General features: G+C 38.5%; 1 protein-coding gene across 1 annotated transcript; it reads left to right on the top strand.

Moving 5' to 3' along the window:
- The first annotated feature begins 13,264 nt into the window (after nt 1-13,264).
- On the top strand, nt 13,265-18,591 carry LOC110870507. The gene is made up of 2 exons (XM_022119684.1): nt 13,265-14,318; nt 18,554-18,591. The coding sequence occupies exons 1-2, from the start codon at nt 13,265-13,267 to the stop codon at nt 18,589-18,591; spliced, it is 1,092 nt and encodes a 363-aa protein (XP_021975376.1).
- Nucleotides 18,592-22,984: the final 4,393 nt, after the last annotated feature.

Below are 22,984 nucleotides of genomic sequence, written 5' to 3'. Positions count from 1 at the left end.
CAACACTAGAGGAGCGTCACCGAGGATGACAAAGTCAGTTGGGATTACCATTTGATTTGTTTGAACCATAACATCCTCAACTACACCAATTGATTTTTTTTTACTTTCCAATTGGATAGAAAAATGGGTATTTGAAGTGGAGAAAAATCACTAATACTTAATTTTTCGAAAATGTAATTAGGCATTATGTTAACACAAAGATCTTTATCAATCGTGATATTACTAATAAAGGAATTTTGAAAAAAACATGGAACCGGTGTAATGTTGATTTCAAATGGGTCTTCTTTTATTAGCGAAGTTTGATCATTAGTTAACTTAATACTTACCGTTTCGTCAATTTTAGTGTTAGTGTTTAACTCTTTTAAAAACTTAGCATGAGTGGGTACTAAACAATGATTTTCAAAAGAAGGTGACAAGAGATTAATTTCTTCAAAATTAGACTCTTCTTGAATTTTAACGTTAACAGACTCACCTTTTTCGTTGTTTAACTCATGTGTCGGGTTTTCACTTATTTGTTCTTCCATTTTTACCTCTTCAACTATCTCTTCTTTATTACAAGTTAATTCTTCTCTTGCGCGGGACTCCTCTTCCCTTGCGCGAGATTCTTTTATGTATCGCTCGATAGTTTTAAGGTGTTCTAATATCCTATCGGTTACTTCGGTGATAGAATAAGGATTGGGATTTTCAAAGCTTGAATCCGGATGTTCGATCCTTGGTTCCTCATAGTACTCATATGAAGTAGATGGTTCATACCATTGTTCTTCATTGTAAGTATATGATGGATAAGGGTCGTAATTTTGTTCTTCATAATACTCACATGAGGTGGGTTGTTCACGCCATGGTTCCTCATAATAAACATATGAAGGTGGTGGCTCATATCTTGGTTCTTCAATGTATGAGTATGAAGGCTCATACCTTGGTTCATCAAAATATGAGTATGAGGGAGAAAGTTCATACCTTTGGTATTCATAGGATGTGTATGAAGTTGATGGCTCGTACCTGGGATCCTCATAGTAGATGTATGAAGTGCATGGTTGAAATAAGTTACAATATTGTACCGAGTGCGGGTTACCACAATTAGTGCAATAGTCTTCCCTATAATCATCCTCCTCATAGGTGTAGTTGTAGCCTCCTGATTATTGATCCATAAGAATCACTCAACAGACCACAACAGAGTCTCGAGACCAGAAAACAAAAATAAAAACGAAAACAGAAGCTGGACACGGCCCGTGTTCAGTGGACACGGCCCGCGTTCAGGATCTGTATCTGGGCGTTTGAATTAAAAGTTACTGGTTTTGTGCAGCACGGGGGTGTGTTCAGTGAGCACGGCCCCGTGTTCAGACTCTGTATCTAGGTATTTTATGAAAAATATGCAGCACGGCCCCGTGTTCAGTGAAAACGACCCCATATTCAGGCTACTGTAAATGCGAACTAAACGAAAATGCAGAAAAATGTTCGCGCATTTTAAAAAGGTTTTGAAAAACTGATTAGGCCGTCAATTTTAAGCTTTCTTAAAATCCTTGTGTCCCCGACAACGGCGCCAAAAACTTGATGTGTGTGTGGTGTTATATATTTTTATATATATTTTTAAGCCCTTTTACACTTTTTTGCTAAGTTTTAAATTTATAAAAGACGATATTTACTAACACTAAACACACATATGGGCAAGTGCACCCATCGTGGACGTAGTATAGTGTTGGTAAGATACCAAGGTCGTCCAAGGACACAAGAGCTTTTAGTACCGGTTTATCCTCAACGTCTAATCAAATCAAAAAGTTAGAAAAAAAGGTTTTAAACTAGAAAAATAAAACTAACTAAAATTCTGAAAAATAAAATAAAAGTAAAAACAGATAGACAAGATGAATCACTTGGATCCGACTCGTGTGTAGTGTAACTTTGATTATTTCCGCGCTTTTGCACTTTTTAAGAGATTATCTTAGTTATTGTAGTAGGCCCCTCTTTTGAAGGTGATGTTACCCTCAACCCAGTAGTTTGAGTCAGCAAGGATACAATCCTAAAGGGTTGGATTATTGAAAGATAATTAATTAAGTTATTAATGGATAATGTCGTAGGCCCCTCTTTTGAAGGTGACGTTACCCTCGGCTAAGTAGTCTGAGTCAGCAGGGATACAGTCCTAAGTAGCCGGGTTAAAGTTTTAATAGTAGCTTACTTATGAGGGGATCAAAGAGTTTGGACCCCCGCCATCCAATACCGGTGGGTATTGAAGGAGGTCCTACTAAATTTGACCCAGGTCCTTTGTAGGATCTATACACTGAACAATGGCAAGACTCTTACCAAACCGTTCCCTTAACCCCCCCACCAGGTAGCCAACGTATCTCCATATAGACCGTGGAGATATGAATGGTGAAAATCTTTTATTTTATATAGACAGTAAAATAATGCCAAGACATCACGGACAAACGATATGGAAGAATCACCTTCGACATAAGAAACTAGTTATTAAAGTCATTAATACATAACCAAATAAAAAGTGCTGACAGATTAAAAATAAAAAGTATTACACTAAACACTTGTCTTCACCAAGTGATGTAAGAGACTTAGGCAAACATGGCCTTTGATTGCCAAGAAATCTTACGATCGATCTTGGATCCCGAGATGACTCACACACTCTATGATGGATGATGGATGATGGTGGTGGATGATGGTGTTGTGATGGTGGTGGTGGGTGGGTGAAGTGTGAGAGGGGTGGTGTGCCCAGGGATGGTTTACAAATGAGCCAAGCTTGCTTATTTGTAACCTGAACAGCAGATCGGGCATGGCCCCGTGTCCATCCTCCTTCTCTTTCTTCATTAATTGCAGTTTGTCTGCATTAGTTGACCATGCCCCCGTGTCCGCTGAGCACGACCCCGTGTGTAGAAGCGTATCTGTACTATCAAGATTTCCCCAGATTCTGCGAATCTTAGAGTTGACCACGGCCCCATGTCCGCTGAGCACGACCCCGTGGTGGGCGATAGAAGCTTCTACAACTTTGTCTTTTCTGCTGACACTTGGGCACGCCCCCGTGCTCATTGAGCACGGGGCGTGTTCAGCCTTCTGTTCTCTTGTTTTGCTTGGGATGATGCTGTCGGGGAGGCTGGGCATGCCACGTTTGTTCCTTTTCTTGTATTTATGTTAGATTTAGCTGCCTTTTTGCTTCTTTTGTTCATTTGAGCTCATTTAATCCTGAAAATACAAAAGGAAGACAAAAACATACTTTTTCCAACATTAGTACTAAAAAGGGTTAGTTTTATGCCACAATTGATGTAATTTATATGTTGCATTTTATGCACATAAATAGTTTGGAAAAAACAAATTCTGAAAGGGAAGATGCTTTGACTATGATGAATGCAACAATGATGACTAAACAGAAGACCGTCAATCACTACATTGAAGAGTATGTAGAGTTGAAGAAGGAATTGGAGACTGAAAAGATTGAAAATGAAAGAATCAGACGATTATTGCTGAGTTATTCAAGTTCTGATTATTTGATTGATAGAATTTATCCTACTATTGCAGGTTTTGAAGCCTTTCAAGATAAGAAGTCGGAGGATACAAATACTGGTAAGAAACAAAGTGCAAATTATAACAAGTGTCCGCCTCTGATCTGGGAAGGTTATTCTCCCAGAAAACCAAATGAGGAACAACTCAAAAAGGCAGTCAATATAAAGTTAAAGTCCGAAACAACTGATGATTTACCAGACAACATTGACGTCACATTCACATCGTCTGACACTGATCATGAGTCTGAGTTAATAAAGAAAGTGGTAGATCGGGTGTTGGATAAAGATGAGGAGTCAGAGTCAAAGTCTGAACCTGAGAGTTCGAGTTCATTAGTTGACAATTCAAAATCATCGGTCAAAAGGGTTTACAATAAAGAATTCCTATTATCAAAAAATAATTTGAATGATGAACCAATCAAAGTGGCATATACTTTGAATGATTCAGACAAATTATATTCTGATGAGGAATTTTCAATAAGAAGTGTTCAAATTGAAAAAATTAAAAAGGTTTTCAAATTAACAGAAATTAATATTTCTAAAATAAAAGATGTAAATCTTACTGAAAAACCTAAAAAATACACTTCAAGAGTTCAACAAAGATTGAACAAGAAAAAAGGGTTACAGTTCTGGTTCTGGTTTTCAAAAGAAACCAAACCATAACAGTAATTTCAAAAAGAAAGGTTTAGGCTTTATTCCACCCAAAAAATCATAAAAATGAGAAAATTTCTAAAACAAAAACAATATTTGTTTCAGGGGCAAGTTCTGAAGAAGAAGAAAAGAGCTCATTCTGGAAACAATCGAACAGAGTGTTCTTTGCAGAAAAACAAAAGTCTAAGAAGAATGGAGTTAATTAGAAAAAGGAGACAAGAACCTGTTACAGATGCAAAGTTGTTGGTCACATTGCCTGGAATTGTCCAAAGGAAACCAACACACAACAGGGAGTGTCTTCTAAACTAAAAGAAATAGTTGTTGATAAAACTGAACCACCAACTGAAAAATTCGAAGTGTTTAAAAATTCAACATATGAAGTTGATGAAGGTTTGAAAAGGTTTTACAAAAGAAGGGTGAATCTTGACAACCAAATGTGGGTTGTTAAGAAATCAGATGTTAAATCTGGCGATGAATCTGACTCGTCAAAATCAGAGGAGCCACAAGTTGAGGTTAAAAGCGAAAATTTGTTAGGATCGGAGGCTCTCATGATTGTGTTTGTTTGCATAATTTGTATATTAAGAGATTATGAAATAATGTAAAGTGCAGCGGAAATGAATACAAACTTTGTAAACACAATCAAAGAAGAGAATAGTTTGATAAACAAATGCTTCACATTAAGTTGAATGATTCAATTACAAAGCAGATGATTACAAGCATGCTTACAATACTAAACTCCCCCTCGGCCTGATGCTCCAAGGTTGGTTGCACAAGATGAAAGGATTAGACATGAGAAGAAGAACTTAGACAGTCAAAATCAAATGTAACAATACAGGGTACTGCTCCTTTTATAGGCAAACCAAACCATTGAGGCATCTCAGCTGATGTCACCATGATAGTGACATCTAACTACCTAACAACCTGTAAACACTGTCTTATACAAACTACTGATGTCTAACAACTGATTATAAGTAAAATACAAAACATAAGAAAACTACTGCTTCACTTTCCACTGATGTAGCCTGAGCACTGATGTTGAGCATCAGTGCTTTCTTCAAAGGTGAAAAGTCTTTGAATGGGCAGTGCTTGTGTCTTCAGCAGTACTTAGGAAGCATCAGTAGATAGAGCGTCAGTGTTTGTCTTCAACAGTCTTTAGGGTTTCATCAGTGTTTGGTTCATCAGTTGTTCCGTTGAGCAGTACTTAAGATCTATCAGCTGTTAGATAACCACTGTCAAGGTGAAAGCTTAATGTAAACAGCTGCTTATTATGAATCAACTGTCGTGATCTGATTTTGGGTTTCATTATCTGTTCCTCTGGTAGGGTTCAATCCCAACAATCTCCCCCTGGAACAAATAATGCCAAAACTCTCCATTATTGTAGATCTTTATTGCCTCATCAGCAGTTCCCTTATTTGCCCTTGAGTTGTAATTCAAAAGTTAAGGCATCTGTGTCATCATCATCCCTGCTAAGTGGAAGATCAAGGAGATCCTGCCTTCAAGACTCTGGCCAAGAGCTTGTTCCCTTGTTAATTTCTTCACTTCTCCACTAGACTTGAACACTGTTAGCACGTGGGTCTGATTATCAGTTTTCCACTTTAGTACTTTTGAGCCTGGTAGGTTTCTTGGGAGATTTTTATTGGATGAGGTATTTGGTGATGCAGGCCTATTCATGACTGGCTGAGCAGTACTTGCAGATTGTTCTGATTCAGATTCTTCTTTCATCATTAACCTAATGCCCTCTTTTACAAGGTCATTACTAGCAATTAGATCTTGAATTTTTTCAGCACCTGACTGGTTTTGACTCCTTCTTTTGTAGATGACAGCACCAGCGGGAGCTGTGGTTCTTTTGGCTTGCAGCTTTGGTGGTCTTTTTGAGACCTCTGCTTTGGAGTAGTCAGGCTTTTGTGGAGCTGTTGGATCTTTCTTCCTAAGTTCCTCCAACCTTTTGTAGGTGGCCCCGACCCTAGCTTCTCCCCACTTTGACACAGAATTCTTTGACCCATAATCAGCTGCTACCAACTCCTCTTTCATTCTCTTCAACTCTAGGGCCTTGTCAGCTTCAAACTGTTTGAATTTTTCAGGAGGAGTTTGCTGGACCTTATTTTTGATCATTTCTTGAATCATGGCTGCCTCACTTTCAAGCTCAGGAATGGTCCAGTTTTTATACATGTGTTTCTCCCCTTGTATTTCTTGTAGGTCATGATGTTATAATGTAGTCTTTTCTCAAGGTCTCATCTGCCCTTTCAGAGATTTGCTGACATACTCTTTTGGCAAATTGCTCCTTAGATCTGACCTGTGTAAGTAGAAACTAATAGTTTTGCTGAAATTCTCTATTAGATTTCCCTTGTTTATTTTTGTTTGAGATATCCTCTGCTTGCTTGGCCTTGATTTTCAAATATTCTTCAATATTGTTTGGCCTGGGATATCCTTCAACTGATGGCAAACTCCTTTTAGCAGGGTCATCCTCATAGTAAAAAGATTTGATTTCTTCTCTAACTGCTATAAGTTCCAAAGGAAACAAAACACCTGCAGGAGGTAATGGCTTTTGGATTTGAGTTGAAGAGAGAGGAATGGGTTTTGGAATTGTGACAGGTGCTTGAGATTTTGAGGCTGATGGTGGTGGTGATGGAGAATCATCATCTGATATGATAATCCTTCCCCTTTTTATTTTAGGAGAGGCAGATGATGTTTTAGGTGGAACAGTGGAGGTGGTTTGAGTGGCAGTGGTTTGTGACTGACTAACAGCTGTTGAAACAACTGGTGTTTCAACCACTGTTATCATTACAGCAGATGTTGTAACATCTGCTGTCTTCTGCTTTTTGGCAGGAGGTGATGGTGGAGATGTTGTTTTTGGTGGTGATAAGGCAGTGGTAGTGGTGTGTGTTGAAGTGGTGTGTGTTGAAGTGAGAGCAGTTGTTGAAACAACTGATGTACCAGCAGATGTTGATACAGCAGGAGTTTCAACAGCTGTTTGGGTGGAGGTTTGATGTTGGTGGCTTTTGGATTGTGGTTTTGAAGTATGCTTGGTGAGTCTGGATGGTGTGGACTTGGGTTTCCTTACTTTTCTAGTAAGATTTCTTTTTGGCTCAGGATTTTGACCATCCTTTAACCCAGAATAACCCTGCGCATTCAGCTCCATGTAAGCTCTTTTCTCCTCATTCCACCTTGATATATCCTTTGCCGCTCTATCTCTTTTTACAGTTGTTACTCCTTCATCAAGTGCATTTTGAGTAACATCAACCTTCTTGCTACCATCTGGCAAGTGAATTTTTCTGAGCATAGCATCCTTTTCTGGCTCAAGATACAGACCATTATCAATCCCTTTCTTCTTCCACTCCTGAATTTTCTCCCCCTTTTTGGCATTATCTGAGGGGAGTTCTTCAATAAAAAGAACTGTTGAAGGAGCAGTGCCAGTGGTTGTCAACAGATGAGCCTTTTGGGCCTTGATGTCTGCTTGTGTGCTTTTAAAGCTAGACTCCATTGCTTTTCTCAGCTCTTTGACATGTTTTTGTTAGGATCGGAGCCTCTCATGATTGTGTTGTTTGTATAAATCGAACATTCAGAAAATATGAAACAGTGAAAAGTGCAGCGGAAATGCATACAAACTTTGTAAACACAATCCAAAGAAGAGAATAGTTTGATAAACAATTGCTTTTCATCAGTCGAAAGGTTACAAAGCAAATCAAAAGATTACAATGCAAGCTTACAAAACTAAGCTCCCCCTCAGCCTGATACCCCAAGGTTGGTTGCACAAGATGAAAGGATTGGACTGGAGAAGAAGAATCCACTCAGTCAATCAAATGTAACTGTACAGGTACTGCTCCATTTATAGGCAAACCAAACCACTGAGGCATCTCAGCTGACGTCACCATGATAGTGACATCTAACAACCTAACAACCTACAAACACTGTTCTATACAAACTACTAATGTTTAACAACTGATTATAAGTACAATACAAAACAAGAGATAACTACTGCTTCACGTTCCGATGTTGTAGCCTGAGCACTGATGTTGAGCATCAGTGCTTTCTTCAAAGGTGATCAGTCTTTGAATGGGCAGTGCTTGTGTCTTCAGCAGTACTTAGGAAACAGCAGTAGATAGAGCAACAGTATTTGTCTTCAGCAGTCTTTAGAGTTTCATCAGTGTTTGGTTCATCAGTTGTTCTAGTGAGCAGTACTTAAGATCCATCAGCTGTTAGATTACCACTGTCAAGGGAAAAGCAAAGTGTAAACAGCTGCTTATTCTGAATCCATTGTTGTGATCCGGTTTTGGCTTTCATTATCTGTTCCTCTGGTTGGGTTCAATCCCAACAATCTCCCCCTGGAACAGATAATGCCAAAACCCTTCATTATTCTGGACCTTTATTCCTCATCAGAAGTTCCTTAGCTAGTCTTTTAAATTCTTCTTCAAAATCCTTGGAACTTGTGTCATCTTCATCCCTACACAGTGTAAGTTCAAGGAGATCCTGCAAATCTTCAACACTAAGGCCTAGTGCTTCTCTCCTTGATATGTACTTCACTTCGCCGTTGGATCTGAACAAGGTCAGTACGTGGGTCTTTTGATCAGACATCCACTTTAGTACTTTTAATCCAGACGGGTTTCTTGGGAGAGAGTTATTTCTTGATGAGTTTGGAGATGTTGGCCTTGAGAACACTTGCAGACTTTCAGACATTCTTTTGAAGGCCATTTCAATGACATTGTTTGCTGCAGCTATGTCTTCTACAGTCTCTCTTTCAATTAGCTCTTGCCTCTCAATGTTTGTCATGTCTGTTGAAGTGTTTGGTGATGCAGGCTTGGTTAATACCTTCTTAAAAAGGTTCTGAAGCTTTGTTGAGTTCTCTTCTTTTAGACGTATTTTCATGATGGTTTCTTTGAAGTACTCAGCTTCCTTTTTCTTTACCTCTTCTTCAGACAGCTGTTTTCCTTCTTCTTGGTTTGACACAAGAATAGGATTATCTGCTGATTTGAATAGTGCTCTGAGGTTTTCAATCTGTTGTTCAAGCTTTTTGTAGTCAGGCCTTTTTGAAGTGTCTGAGATAGTTATCCTTCTTTTCTTCAGCCTTTCATAAGCTTCATCAATATGCTGCTTTGACCATTTTGCTATGGCATCAGCAGCGTCAACTTTAGCATCTACCAGCTCCTGTTTCTTCTTTTTATATTCAGAAGTAAGATCAGCAATTAGCTTTTTATATTTGTTCCAATTTGGAGCTGTCTTCTTCTTACTTGGATCACCTTTAATCCTTTCAATCTTGTTTGCTTCATGCTTCAGAGCAACTATTGGCCATTCTTCAAATTGGTTTTCTTCAGCTGGATAGAATTTTTCTTTCATTATATATGCAATAAGTTCTTTTCTCATCTCCTTTCTTTGATCTGTCCTTTCTTTCATCAGCTTGACTTTTGTAAGTAAGAGTTCCAATTTTTCAGAAATGGCTTTATCACCTTGATCTTTGCATTCGAGTTTAGCTCGAATCTTTGCTTGCCTTGCTTTCATTTCGAGATATTCATCCATGTCTTCTGGAACTATGAAGCCTATGAGAGAAGGAAACCTTCTTTTTGAAGGATCATCCTCGGTGTAAAATTGTTTCATCTCATTTTTTTACAGCATCTAGTTCCAGTGGATATTTTGAAGCAACAGGATCATATTTTTCATCAGTGGCTTGAGTTGTTTCTCTTTTTCTTTTGTAAAGCTTTGTGGATGAAATGGATTTTGCTTGTGACGTAGGAATGGTGAGATCAGTGGTAGATGATTGACTAACAGCTGTTGAAACAACTGGTGTTTCAACCGCTGTTGTTATTACAACTACTGATGTATCAGCAGATGTCTTCTGCTTTTGAGCAGGGGTTTTGATGGCAGGGGTTTGAATGGTGATGAGTGATTGACTAACAGCTGTTGAAACAAATGATGTCTCAACTGTTGTTATCATTACAGCAGATGTTGTAACACTTGATGTCTTCTGCTTTTTAGCAGGTGGTGATGATGGGGTGATAGATTTTGATGGTGATGTTGGTTTTGTAGACACAGATGATGGTGGAGCAGTAGTTGTGGTGGTGTGTGGTGATGTGGTGTATGTTGATACTGCAGCTTTGGTTTGGCTATTTTCTGGCTCAATGTATATACCATCATCAATTCCCTTTTTCTTCCACTTGATCTTCTCCCCCTTTTTGGCATTATCTAGGAAGGGTTCATTCATGAAGAGAACAGTGGAAGGAATTTTTCCAGAGAGACTTTGAATGTGAGCCTTGATAGCTTTGATATCTGCCTGAGTATCTTTGAATCTTGACTCCACCATGTTTGTCAGCTTCTGTACATGTATAGCATGCTGCTGATCAGCCAACTGCTTTTGTCTTTCCAGCAGTGGTTGGAACATGGTCCATAGCTCATTTGTAGCAGGTGCCTGTTGAGCAGGTGCTTGAGCTGGAGGAGCAGTGGATTGGGCTTTCTGAGCTTTTTACAGCTGCTGCACCATATCCTTTATTTCAGCAATTGAGGTTTCCAAGTTTTCAACTCTGCCCGTCAATTCCTGATATTTTGAATCATCACCCAAGTTAATGGGATCATCTGAATCCCCACCAGCAGTGGTTTTACCAATGTGTGACTTAGGGACTGAATCCCAAAAATCATTCACTGATGCCGCTTGTTCTTGGTACTGGGGACTTCTTTCTTCAGCACTTAATAACCTTTTGATGTTGCCAGTGGTTAAAACAAACTCACTGGTGGTTCTCAGTGGTGCTATTGAAGAAATTGCCTTCAAGGGAGTCTTATGAATGTAACCACTGTCCAAATGCAAACCAGTGGGTTCAACTGTAACACCCCAAAATGCGCAATTTATTTATGCTATTTTAAATGTCTAATATTGTAATATTAACTAAGTTAAAAGAATGTGGTAATAGTTCAACAAGAATGAAAGTTTATGAGTTAATTGTCAACCATTAGAACTAGAGGGGCTAAATTTGTATATAGTAAAGAAAGTTTACAATTAAATAAAATAAAACAAAACACACCTCCTGGTGTGTTCTGTGGATCGATCAAAGAGAGGAACCAAGGGGAAAACCCTAAGTTCTACAAATCTGCAAGATTGAAAGGGAAATCAAGATCAAATAACCTGCATGAACTCGATTCTCTAGTAATCTAAGCTTGTCCTAGAAAGAGGTAAGTCGAAATTCTGAAATTGATGAATTATAGAATGAGGGTTTCGACCCAATCATGAATGTATGCAGAAATTTGTGTGTCTAAGAGTTAGGAAAATACATTAGAACAAGAATTATGTTTGATTCTAGATAGTTGGGTGATTTTTAGCAAAAACCCACATGAACTAGGGTGATGATGAAGAACATGGAATGAAATTATATGCTAATTATTGCAATAGTAAGTGTAAGAGTTATTATTGATAGATTAGTAATAGTTAGAAACTGATTTGGAAGGATTATTGTGGGAAATTTGATTGTTTTAATGATTTAAGAATGAACTAGTAGAATCATGCATTGAACACTTGTACCCTATGCTTTATTCATGTTATGCACACCAAGTGTTTGACAAAATGCCACAATAAAGATATTAGTCTTGTATGTCATAAACCTTATGTGAATTGAATGTGTTTAAGAAGTATGAGCCAAATTGTGTATAGTTTTTATCAATTGATGTATGTAATTGAGTATGAAACATAGATTAAAAGAATGAATGGTTATATGTAGGCGTTAAGGAAGAAAGTTCGAGTCAAGTGAAGCAACAAGGGGATCAAGACCGAGGTACGCATACTTGTACAAGTTTTGGTTTTACTTTAGATATGTGTTTATCCATAATTGTGCTATTTTGAGTTAAGCATGGTTAAGCTATAAGAATGGACCCTTCGCTTGAATGGGTCGAATGATGAAATTGTAAGACTAGAAAGATTGGCATGAAGTTCCGTTGGAACTCACTACCGTACAAGTATGAAAGAATGTAGTGTAATACAAGTCGTGAACATTATGTTTATTTCAAGTTCGTAAGTTAAATTTCTTGGGTTAGAAGGAAACTTTGTTCTAATGATGTTTGATGTTGTTGTGGTCATGTAGGTAAATCTCATGTCTAGCTATCAAGCTTTGCCCGGATCAACACATCTCAAGCCCGTCAAGCGCTCCGCATTTTGTATAAAGTCGATGTCAAATTACCTAGTTACTTATGTCTATGTTTTGTACTTAAAACTAGTTTGGTCATGGTTGTCTTTTGAAAGTTGTCGTAAGTGCGTACATAAACTTAATGGTTTCGAAACTAAAAATAGGTCATCTTTTGTTGTGTATGTCATGTCTTTTGAATGTTTGCGTACATTTTGAATGAAATTTGGTTATGAAAAACAGGGTACCTCCCGCTTACAAACGGGTCATGCCCAAATTTTGTTAGAAAAGTATGTTGTCATTTAATAAATTAAAAGGAAAAATTATGGACGTTACAAGTTGGTATCAGAGCGTGGGTTTGAGGGATTCAAGCATCAAATGCTTGAACTCAAACCGGAAGCTCATGTGAAGAGTGTTTTCGACCCGCGGCGCGAAGCAAGTAAGTACCTTTAAAGTTGATTTCGTATTATGAATGAGTTGGTTAGGGAATGTTAGGAAAATCATCACGGGATGATGTGTAAAAGTTTGGGACGAAACGGACTGGTACGGGTTAAAACGGGTTGAACAGATGGCTGCAAAAATAAGAAATTCATCAAAGTATGCTGGGAGTCACCGTAAATTACGGTGACACCGTAACTTACGGTAGACACTGGAACGAAATTCTTCTGCCGTAAGGCAGTAGCCTTACACCGTAAAGGAAATAATACCACCGTAAATTACGGTGACACCGTAATTTACGGTGGAGCCTGTTTTCAGCCTTCTTCAATTGCGATGTTCTGCTTAATGTTTTCTATCATACGTGAAGTATTGCAAACGCTATAATAAGACTCTAAAGAATAATAGTATGCATGAATGTTAACTTTCAAGGAAGTATGTACTAAAAGAATGATTATTTGACGGAAAGGATGATTGAATGCTTGGAATAAAGAATGATGTTTATGTGTAGATGACGGACACGAATGAGGATGAAGCGACACGACAAGAACAGCTGAAAACTATGATCTCGGAAGAGATTGAAGGGCAATGCAAGCAAGTATTCCTCATTTAGCCCAAGAAGTAGAAGGTCATGTGCTAGAAGTGGTAGAATCCATGATGGCGAGTAAGATAGACGAGTTAAAAGGAATGATTAATGTAATGCAAGAAAGGAAAGGAACTCGCAAGTGCACTTACAAAGAATTTATGGCGTGCAACCCGTTACCATTCAAAGGAGAAATTGATCCTATAGTATGTCAAAGGTGGATTGCAAGTACGGAAGCGGTGTTCGTAAGGAGTCATTGTGAAAAGGAGGATCAAGTGATGTTCGCCACCGGTTTGCTACAACTCCGAGCTAAGGATTGGTGGGATGTTTATAGTAAAGAGCTTGGGGAAGAAAAAGTTCAAGTCTTGACATGGCAAGAGTTCAAGGAACCTTTTCTGAAGCACCACTGTCCACAATCTGCCATTGACAAGATCCAAGAAGATTTCTTACATCTTCGTCAGAAAGATGAAACCATTGATGAAATCACCAACGTTTTCCTTGACAAGCTGATGTTCTGTAACGAGATAGCAGGAATGGAGAGAATGAAGATAAACCGTTATTACGGTATGTTGAAGGCTGAATATCGGGAGTTCATAATTCCCGCTAAATGTGAAACTTTGAATGAGCTCATTGAACTGGCCCGAGATAGGGAGATTGAAATGAGAAGACAGGCAGAAAGAGGCGAAAAGAGAGTATCTGAAAATGTTTCCAGCTCGAGCCCTTCAAAGAAACCAAAATTTCAAGATCAAGGCAAGAAGGATAAGGCAAAGGGTAGTATTCCGAAATGCAAAACGTGCGGAAAGTTACACACGGGGGAATGTTTGAAAGGGAAGAAGGGTTGTTACAACTGTGGTCAAGAGGGACACCCATACTATAGGTGTCCTAATCCTTCAAGAACGTGTTACAACTGTTTCCAACCGGGTCATATTAAGGCTGAGTGTCCCAAGCTTCAACAGAAAACTGATAAGGAGGCAAGAAAGGAGGAAGCCCCAAGAGCTAAGGGGAGGATGTTTCAGATCACAACCGAGGAAGCGAAGGACCACCCGAATGTTGTATCAGGTATATTCTCATTGAACTCGATGCCTACGTATGTGTTATTTGATACCGGTGCCAGTAGATCGTTTGTATCAAGTGAATTAGTGTCACACCCCTCCTTTAGAATCGAAAGACTGCGTGTACCATTAGAAGTAGAAATAGCCGATAGTAAGAGTTACTTGTTGCACGAAGTTTGTAGAGATTGTGAAATAATCATTGAAGACGAGAAGTTTGCTATTGACCTTATTCCCATGATATTGGGGGAATTTAAGGTTATAGTTGGCATGGATTGGCTAGCTAAACATCAGGCCGAAATTCAATGTGAGAAGAAGGTAATTCATGTGTTAACCTCGGAAGGAAAACGAGTAAGCATACAAGGGGAAAGGAATATCAATTCTAAGCTTTGTTCTATAGTCCAAGCATACAAATACGTACGAAATGGAAGCAAGGCATTTCTAACTTACGTGGTGGATACTAAGCAGAATACCCCTAAGATAGAAGAGGTTGAAGTTGTGAATGAGTTTCTTGATGTTTTTCCGGAAGATTTACCGGGGCTTCCACCAGAACGCGAAGTGGATTTCAAGATCGAATTGTACCCTAATTCCAAACCCGTAGCCAAGGCCCCTTATAGGCTGGCCCCAACAGAAATGCGGGAGCTAATGGTACAAATACAAGAATTGCTCGACAAGGGATTTATACGCCCGAGTGTGTCGCCATGGGGAGCGCCTGTACTTTTTGTCAAAAAGAAAGATGGTTCGATGCGCATGTGCATCGATTACCGCGAGTTGAACAAGATGACTGTGAAAAACCGACACCCATTGCCCCGAATCAATGATCTCTTCGATTAGTTACAAGGGGCAAGTTGGTTTTCAAAAATAGACTTGCGGTCCGGGTACCATCAGTTAAGAGTACGAGATGAGGATGTGGCGAAAACGGCTTTTAGAACGCGATACGGGCATTACGAGTTCTTAGTAATGTCCTTTGGATTAACGAACGCGCCTGCCGCGTTCATGGATCTTATGAATCGAGTCTGTCGGCCCATGTTAGACAGATTCGTTATAGTTTTTATCGATGACATCCTGGTTTATTCCCGAAGTAAAGCCGATCATGCATGCCATTTACGTAAGGTTCTTGAAGTACTTCGCAAGGAGAAATTGTACGCGAAATTCTCCAAGTGTGCTTTTTGGCTTAGAGAGGTACAATTTCTCGGTCATGTTATTAATGCGGATGGTATCTTAGTAGACCCGTCAAAGGTGGAAGCCGTTATGAAATGGGTACCTCCCAAGAACCCAAGTGAAGTAAGAAGCTTTTTGGGTTTAGCAGGCTATTATAGGAGGTTTATCCAGGACTTTTCTAAATTGGCCTTGCCGTTGACCAAGTTAACCAAGAAGGATGAGAAGTTTTCATGGGGTGCAGATCAAGAAAGGGCATTTCAAACCTTGAAAGAAAAGCTGTCGAGTTCCCCGGTACTAACTCTACCAGATGGAACGGAAGACTTGGTGGTGTTTACGGATGCGTCACACCAAGGGTTGGGATGTGTTTTGATGCAAAGGGGTAGAGTCATTGCCTATGCTTCTAGGCAATTGAAGACACACGAAAGTAATTACCCAACCCATGATTTGGAGTTAGCTGTAGTAGTATTTGCTTTGAAAATATGGAGGCACTATCTTTACGGCACGAAAAGCGTTATTTATTCTGACCACAAAAGCCTTAAATACTTTTTCGAGCAAAAGGAATTAAATATGAGGCTACGAAGGTGGTTAGAACTTCTTAAAGATTATGATTGTGAGATCCTTTATCATCCGGGTAAAGCTAACGTAGTAGCCGATGCCCTGAGCCGAAAGGATTACCCGCCTCCAATTCAAGTAAAGTCCATGAAGATGATAATTACACCTCGATTTCTCGAAATGGTTAAAGAAGCCCAAATCAAGTCACTAAGCGGAATGGATTCCAAAAAGGAAAGAACAAAGGGGTTTGTGGATAAATTCGAAGAAAGATCCGATGGAATTAAAACCATGTATGGTCGTATTTGGATACCACGGTTTAGCGAAGCAAAGGGTGTATTACTCGAAGAAGCTCATAAATCCCGATTTTCGGTTCATCCTGGAGCTACAAAAATGTATTTGGACTTGAAGAAAAGTTATTGGTGGCCCGGCATGAAGCGTGATATTGTCAAGTATGTTGCCAAATGTTTGACATGTCTGCAGGTAAAGGCAGAACATCAGAAACCATATGGGAAGTTGCAACCGTTAGAGATTCCGGTATGGAAATGGGAAGAATTGACGATGGACCTAGTGACCAAGCTTCCTAAGACAAGGAAAGGTCACGATGCTATATGGGTGATCGTAGATCGCCTCACCAAGAGTGCGCATTTCTTACCCATTCGGGAAGCCTTCTCCTCCGAAAAGATGGCGGAGATCTATGTTAACGAGATAATATCACGACACGGAGTTCCTGTATCTATTGTGTCGGATCGAGATACCCGATTCACATCTCGATATTGGCAAGGTTTTCATGAAAGTATGGGTACAAAATTACATTTCAGTACCGCTTACCACCCCCAAACGGATGGTCAGTCCGAGCGGACTATTCAAACACTTATCGACATGCTACGAGCATGTGTGATAGACTTCGGGGGAAGCTGGGATGACCACTTGCCGTTGGTGGAATTTTCATACAACAACAGCTACCACAACGGCATTCGAATGGCACCGTATGAATTGTTGTATGGAAGAAAGTGTAGAACTCCAATTTGTTGGGGAGAGGTGGGACAGAGAGAAATTGCACCCAACGAGGTGGTGGCTAAAACTAACGAGAAGATCGATCTTGTGCGAGCCCGTTTGAAAGCGGCTCAAGATCGACAAAAGGCCTATGCAGATCAAAGGAGGCGACCCATCGAATTTCAAGTAGGTGATTATGTGTTATTAAAGGTTTCCCCATGGAAAGGTATAATCCGTTTCCGTAAGCGAGGAAAGCTAGGTCCTCGCTACATAGGACCTTTCAAGATTTTAGCCCGGGTTGGGGAGGTAGCATATCGGTTGGAGTTACCGCCAACTTTGGATGGAATACATGACACATTCCATGTATCACAATTGAGAAAGTGTTTAGCGGATGAGACGGCATATGTGCCCCTTGACGATATTGAGCTGGATGAAAAATTGAATTATATCGAGAAGCCGATAGCTATCAAGGATTCTAAGGTAACGCACCTTCGGAACAAAACTATAAAGCAAGTCTTGGTGCAATGGCAACATCGGAAAGGATCGGATCTTACATGGGAGTTAGAGGATGAAATGAGGAAGCTCTACCCGACATTATTTGGTATATATTCAGGTTTCGGGGACGAAACCTCTTTTAAGGAGGGTAGACTTGTAACACCCCAAAATGCGCAATTTATTTATGCTATTTTAAATGTCTAATATTGTAATATTAACTAAGTTAAAAGAATGTGGTAATAGTTCAACAAGAATGAAAGTTTATGAGTTAATTGTCAACCATTAGAATTAGAGGGGCTAAATTTGTATATAGTAAAGAAAGTTTACAATTAAATAAAATAAAACAAAACACACCTCCTGGTGTGTTCTGTGGATCGATCAAAGAGAGGAACCAAGGGGAAAACCCTAAGTTCTACAAATCTGCAAGATTGAAAGGGAAATCAAGATCAAATAACCTGCATGAACTCGATTCTCTAGTAATCTAAGCTTGTCCTACAAAGAGGTAAGTCGAAATACTGAAATTGATGAATTATAGAATGAGGGTTTCGACCCAATCATGAATGTATGCAGAAATTTGTGTGTCTAAGAGTTAGGAAAATACATTAGAACAAGAATTATGTTTGATTCTAGATAGTTGGGTGATTTTTAGCAAAAACCCACTTGAACTAGGGTGATGATGAAGAACATGGAATGAAATTATATGCTAATTATTGCAATAGTAAGTGTAAGAGTTATTATTGATAGATTAGTAATAGTTAGAAACTGATTTGGAAGGATTATTGTGGGAAATTTGATTGTTTTAATGATTTAAGAATGAACTAGTAGAATCATGCATTGAACACTTGTACCCTATGCTTTATTCATGTTATGCACACCAAGTGTTTGACAAGATGCCACAATAAAGATATTAGTCTTGTATGTCATAAACCTTATGTGAATTGAATGTGTTTAAGAAGTATGAGCCAAATTGTGTATAGTTTTTATCAATTGATGTATGTAATTGAGTATGAAACATAGATTAAAAGAATGAATGGTTATATGTAGGCGTTAAGGAAGAAAGTTCGAGTCAAGTGAAGCAATAAGGGGATCAAGACCGAGGTACGCATACTTGTACAAGTTTTGGTTTTACTTTAGATATGTGTTTATCCATAATTGTGCTATTTTGAGTTAAGCATGGGTAAGCTATAAGAATGGACCCTTCGCTTGAAGGGGTCGAATGATGAAATTGTAAGACTAGAAAGATTGGCATGAAGTTCCGTTGGAACTCACTACCGTACAAGTATGAAAGAATGTAGTGTAATACAAGTCGTGAACATTATGTTTATTTCAAGTTCGTAAGTTAAATTTCTTGGGTTAGAAGGAAACTTTGTTCTAATGATGTTTGATGTTGTTGTGGTCATGTAGGTAAATCTCATGTCTAGCTATCAAGCTTTGCCCGGATCGAACACATCTCAAGCCCGTCAAGCGCTCAGCATTTTGTATAAAGTCGATGTCAAATTACCTAGTTACTTATGTCTATGTTTTGTACTTAAAACTAGTTTGGTCATGGTTGTCTTTCGAAAGTTGTCGTAAGTGCGTACATAAACTTAATGGTATCGAAACTAAAAATAGGTCATCTTTTGTTGTGTATGTCATGTCTTTTGAATGTTTGCGTACATTTTGAATGAAATTTGGTTATGAAAAACAGGGTACCTCCCGCTTACAAACGGGTCATGCCCAAATTTTGTTAGAAAAGTATGTTGTCATTTAATAAATTAAAAGGAAAAATTATGGACGTTACATCAACATTTGTAGCGGTTGCTCCACTTGAACTACTGACAGGAGTTACTTGTAAGTCCTGCAGTGTAACCTCCTCAGTTGTTACTGGGATAACAGAGATATTAACATCAGACCCAGTCACTTGTGGGAGTATACTCTCAGTAATAGGTGTTTGAGAGGAACTGGTTTGTGTCTGAGTAATATCAACTGTATGCAACAAGGGTATCATGGATGGTGGTAATGTGGGGGGTGAGGGTAAAGGAGTTGAAAGGGACATGTCCTTGGGATCAGGACTGTGGAAGATGGATCCAAGTGGGTCCAGAGCTTCATATTGTGGGGTCCCTGTGTTTACAACCTGATCCTTTTGTGAGGATGCAGGAGGAGTTTGAGGCAAGGGTTGAGATCTTTCTTCCATCTGCTGTGAGGAAGTAGCAGCAGTGGTTATTGGTGACTTTTGTGCTGTCACTGGCATTGACTCTGGGATCTCATCTTCCAGAGGTGCCTTTGTTTTGGGTATAGGGGGTTTTCTGGATGTTTTCTTTTTGTTCTTTTTGGTGGTGGCAGGTGTGGGTTTCAAAACAGTGGGTGTGTTGCTTTGATCACCTGGAGCAGTAGGCTCAGCAGCCGATACCTGAGGAGCAGTTTCATCTGCTAAATTCTGCTCAGGCACCTCTGCTTTTGTTTTTATTGGTGCCAACATTCTAGAGAATGTTTCAGGTGTTAAACAATTTATTTTAAAAGAAGCACCTTGTTTGGGCAATTCTGCATCTTCCTTTTCAAATTTTTGTTCAAAATAGTAGCTTAAAAATCTTGGAAAGAGCAGAAATGCTTTACTATCAACGTTTTTCACCAAATCATCAAATATTTCCTGGGAATAATTAAAAATTTCATTGTTTAAAATTGCATACCCCAGGCATTGAATTTTTGATGGTATTTCATTAAAAGACGTTGTTTTATTAGAAACACACATCAATAAAGTGTGAAACAAAAATCTGGGTGCAGAAGGGAAATAACCTTTTTGTAAGGTATCCCTTTTTGGTTGCTCTGCATAGCCCCTATTCATGAAATCCTTCTTCAACTCGACTTTAGAAAATGAGGTTTAACCTTTCAAATCATCGAGTTTGAAGACTTCTAAAATGGATCGTGGAGTGATTTGAATCTTTTTACCCTGTATCGAGGAGTTGATGGCTGTGACAGTTTCTCCTTGTTTTTCAAGGGTAGCCTTGTTCCAGAACTCTCTCTGGGTTTGTAGATAAATGGGAGCGTCTGCTGTTATCAAAGTTTTATACTTTGATGCAGACAAGATGTCGATGATGGAGTCGAAGGAGTTGTTGATTGTGGGTTTTGTGAGTATGCCCACATAGTTGTGAGGGGATTTGTAACGAATTTCTGTGTTTTTAGTGGCCATTTGAGTGGCGTCAGTGGGAGCGGAGGAAGAAGATGATTTTGATTTTGACTTCGATTTTGATTTCGTCATTTTTATGAAGAAGATCAAAGAAAGTTTTTGTGAAGAAGAGTGGGAAACTACTTTGAGAAGAGAATTTTTGGAATTCAATTCGACAGTGTGAGCCCCTGTTTTGGTTTAATCAGGGTTTTATTTTAGGGAAAAAGTGAATACTGACGTGGTAGCGGTTATAATGATTTGACGACTAAAAACTGACCACGTGCCAACCCCTGATGGAAGAGTAAATAATGGAGAACAGTTGTTTTTGGTGACCACTAATGAAACAAGCATCAGTGGTTACAACGGTAATAAATGAAGCAGTGGGTGATTTTCACCATCAGTGGATGCTTTTACTACATCAGTGGATAGAATATCAGTGGATACAGCACTGATTTTGAACATCAGCGCTTATCAGAGGAAAATGAGAACAGGGGTTGACTTTCAGCAGCGGACAGACATTAGAGAACAGATGTTGAGGCACGACAGCAGTTAAGGGAAAACAGTGGTAGAAAATAAAATGAAGACCATTAGTACAACAACTGTTAGTGCAGCAGTGTTTTAACTTTTGACAAATAATGTTAGCATCTGCTTGTTCAGATGTAGGAATTGATTTTGTCTTGTGTAAACACAATATCATGTCCAACATCTGTTGAGCTCCAGAAATGCTTATGCTTAACAAAATACATTTTAGATGTAGATTGTCAAGTTTAAATTGCCAGCAGTTATCTCAGAGATCTTTGTTCAAGGTTTTGCCACATGTTCATTATTCTTGACAGTGGTTTAGCATCCCAGATGATGAAGACTATTCTACTAAGACTACTCATTTTGTGTCTAATTATTTGAACCAGAACATGAGTATCTCAGTAGTTCAAAATCAATTTGCAATCAATTTTTGATCTGTGATAAACTAATTTGAGCTTGACATGACCTTGACATGTGTACCATTTCCTTTTGATCAGTTTTAGGAATAGTAATTTCACACAAAAATAAGGAAATTATATCCTGACCAGAGATGAACTTTTTACTATAAAAAATTAGTAAAAAGTACAAAATATATTAAAAAAAATATATCTGGTTTTATTCTGAAAAAGGATTTTGTAAAAATTTTGAAAGTAACATCAAAAGGATCTGGTAATTTTCCAACTAAGTTCATGATCATATCATTCTCAAGTTATTTTGACCATTGTTTAGGATCATTTTCTTGTCAATTGACTGTAAATTCTTCTTTTAAGGTCAATCACTAGAGATGCCATTGTTACCTGAACAATTCTTGTATTGATGAATGCACATAGTTGCATGATGACCATTGTTTACCCAACTTTAACCTCATAAGTGTTTTATGTTTATACTCTTTTTCTTTTGGCTTCAAAAGTTTTTGAGATAAGCACACTTTTGAGTTTTGTTCATTTTCTTCTTCCCTTTTCACCCTTCCCATTCATAAGTAATAAAATACTTACTGGGAGGTTTTTTATGAAAGAATCCTCAATCCAAGATCATTTTCAGCAATGTTTTGAGAGATTTGGCCACATTTGTACATGTTTTATTACCAAATCTCACATTACTTATGATTTGGATTGTTTTTTGACCCCTGATTTTCTTAATGTGTTTTGACAGAGTTTTGCTATGGCATCAGCAGTGTCAACTTTAGCATCTACCAGCTCCTGTTTCTTCTTTTTATATTCAGAAGTAAGATCAGCAATTAGCTTTTTATATTTGTTCCAATTTGGAGATGTCTTCTTCTTACTTGGATCACCTTTAATCCTTTCAATCTTGTTTGCTTCATGCTTCAGAGCAACTATTGGCCATTCTTCAAATTGGTTTTCTTCAGCTGGATAGAATTTTTCTTTCATTATATATGCAATAAGTTCTTTTCTCATCTCCTTTCTTTGATCCGTCTTTTCTTTGCTCAGAACTTGTGCATAATCTTTCATCAGCTTGACTTTTGTAAGTAAGAGTTCCAATTTTTCAGAAATGGCTTTATCACCTTGATCTTTGCATTCGAGTTTAGCTCGAATCTTTGCTTGCCTTGCTTTCATTTCGAAATATTCATCCATGTCTTCTGGAACTATGGAGCCTATGAGAGAAGGAAACCTTCTTTTTGAAGGATCATCCTCGGTGTAAAATTGTTTCTTCTCATTTTTTACAGCATCTAGTTCCAGTGGATATTTTGAAGCAACAGGATCATATTTTTCATCAGTGGCTTGAGTTGTTTCTCTTTTTCTTTTGTAAAGCTTTGTGGATGAAATGGATTTTGCTTGTGACGTAGGAATGGT

This window comes from Helianthus annuus, chromosome 8, assembly GCF_002127325.2.
Source record: "Helianthus annuus cultivar XRQ/B chromosome 8, HanXRQr2.0-SUNRISE, whole genome shotgun sequence".
In the NCBI taxonomy this organism is placed as follows: Eukaryota; Viridiplantae; Streptophyta; class Magnoliopsida; order Asterales; family Asteraceae; genus Helianthus; species Helianthus annuus.
This window is presented reverse-complemented; position numbering and strand designations above follow the sequence as displayed.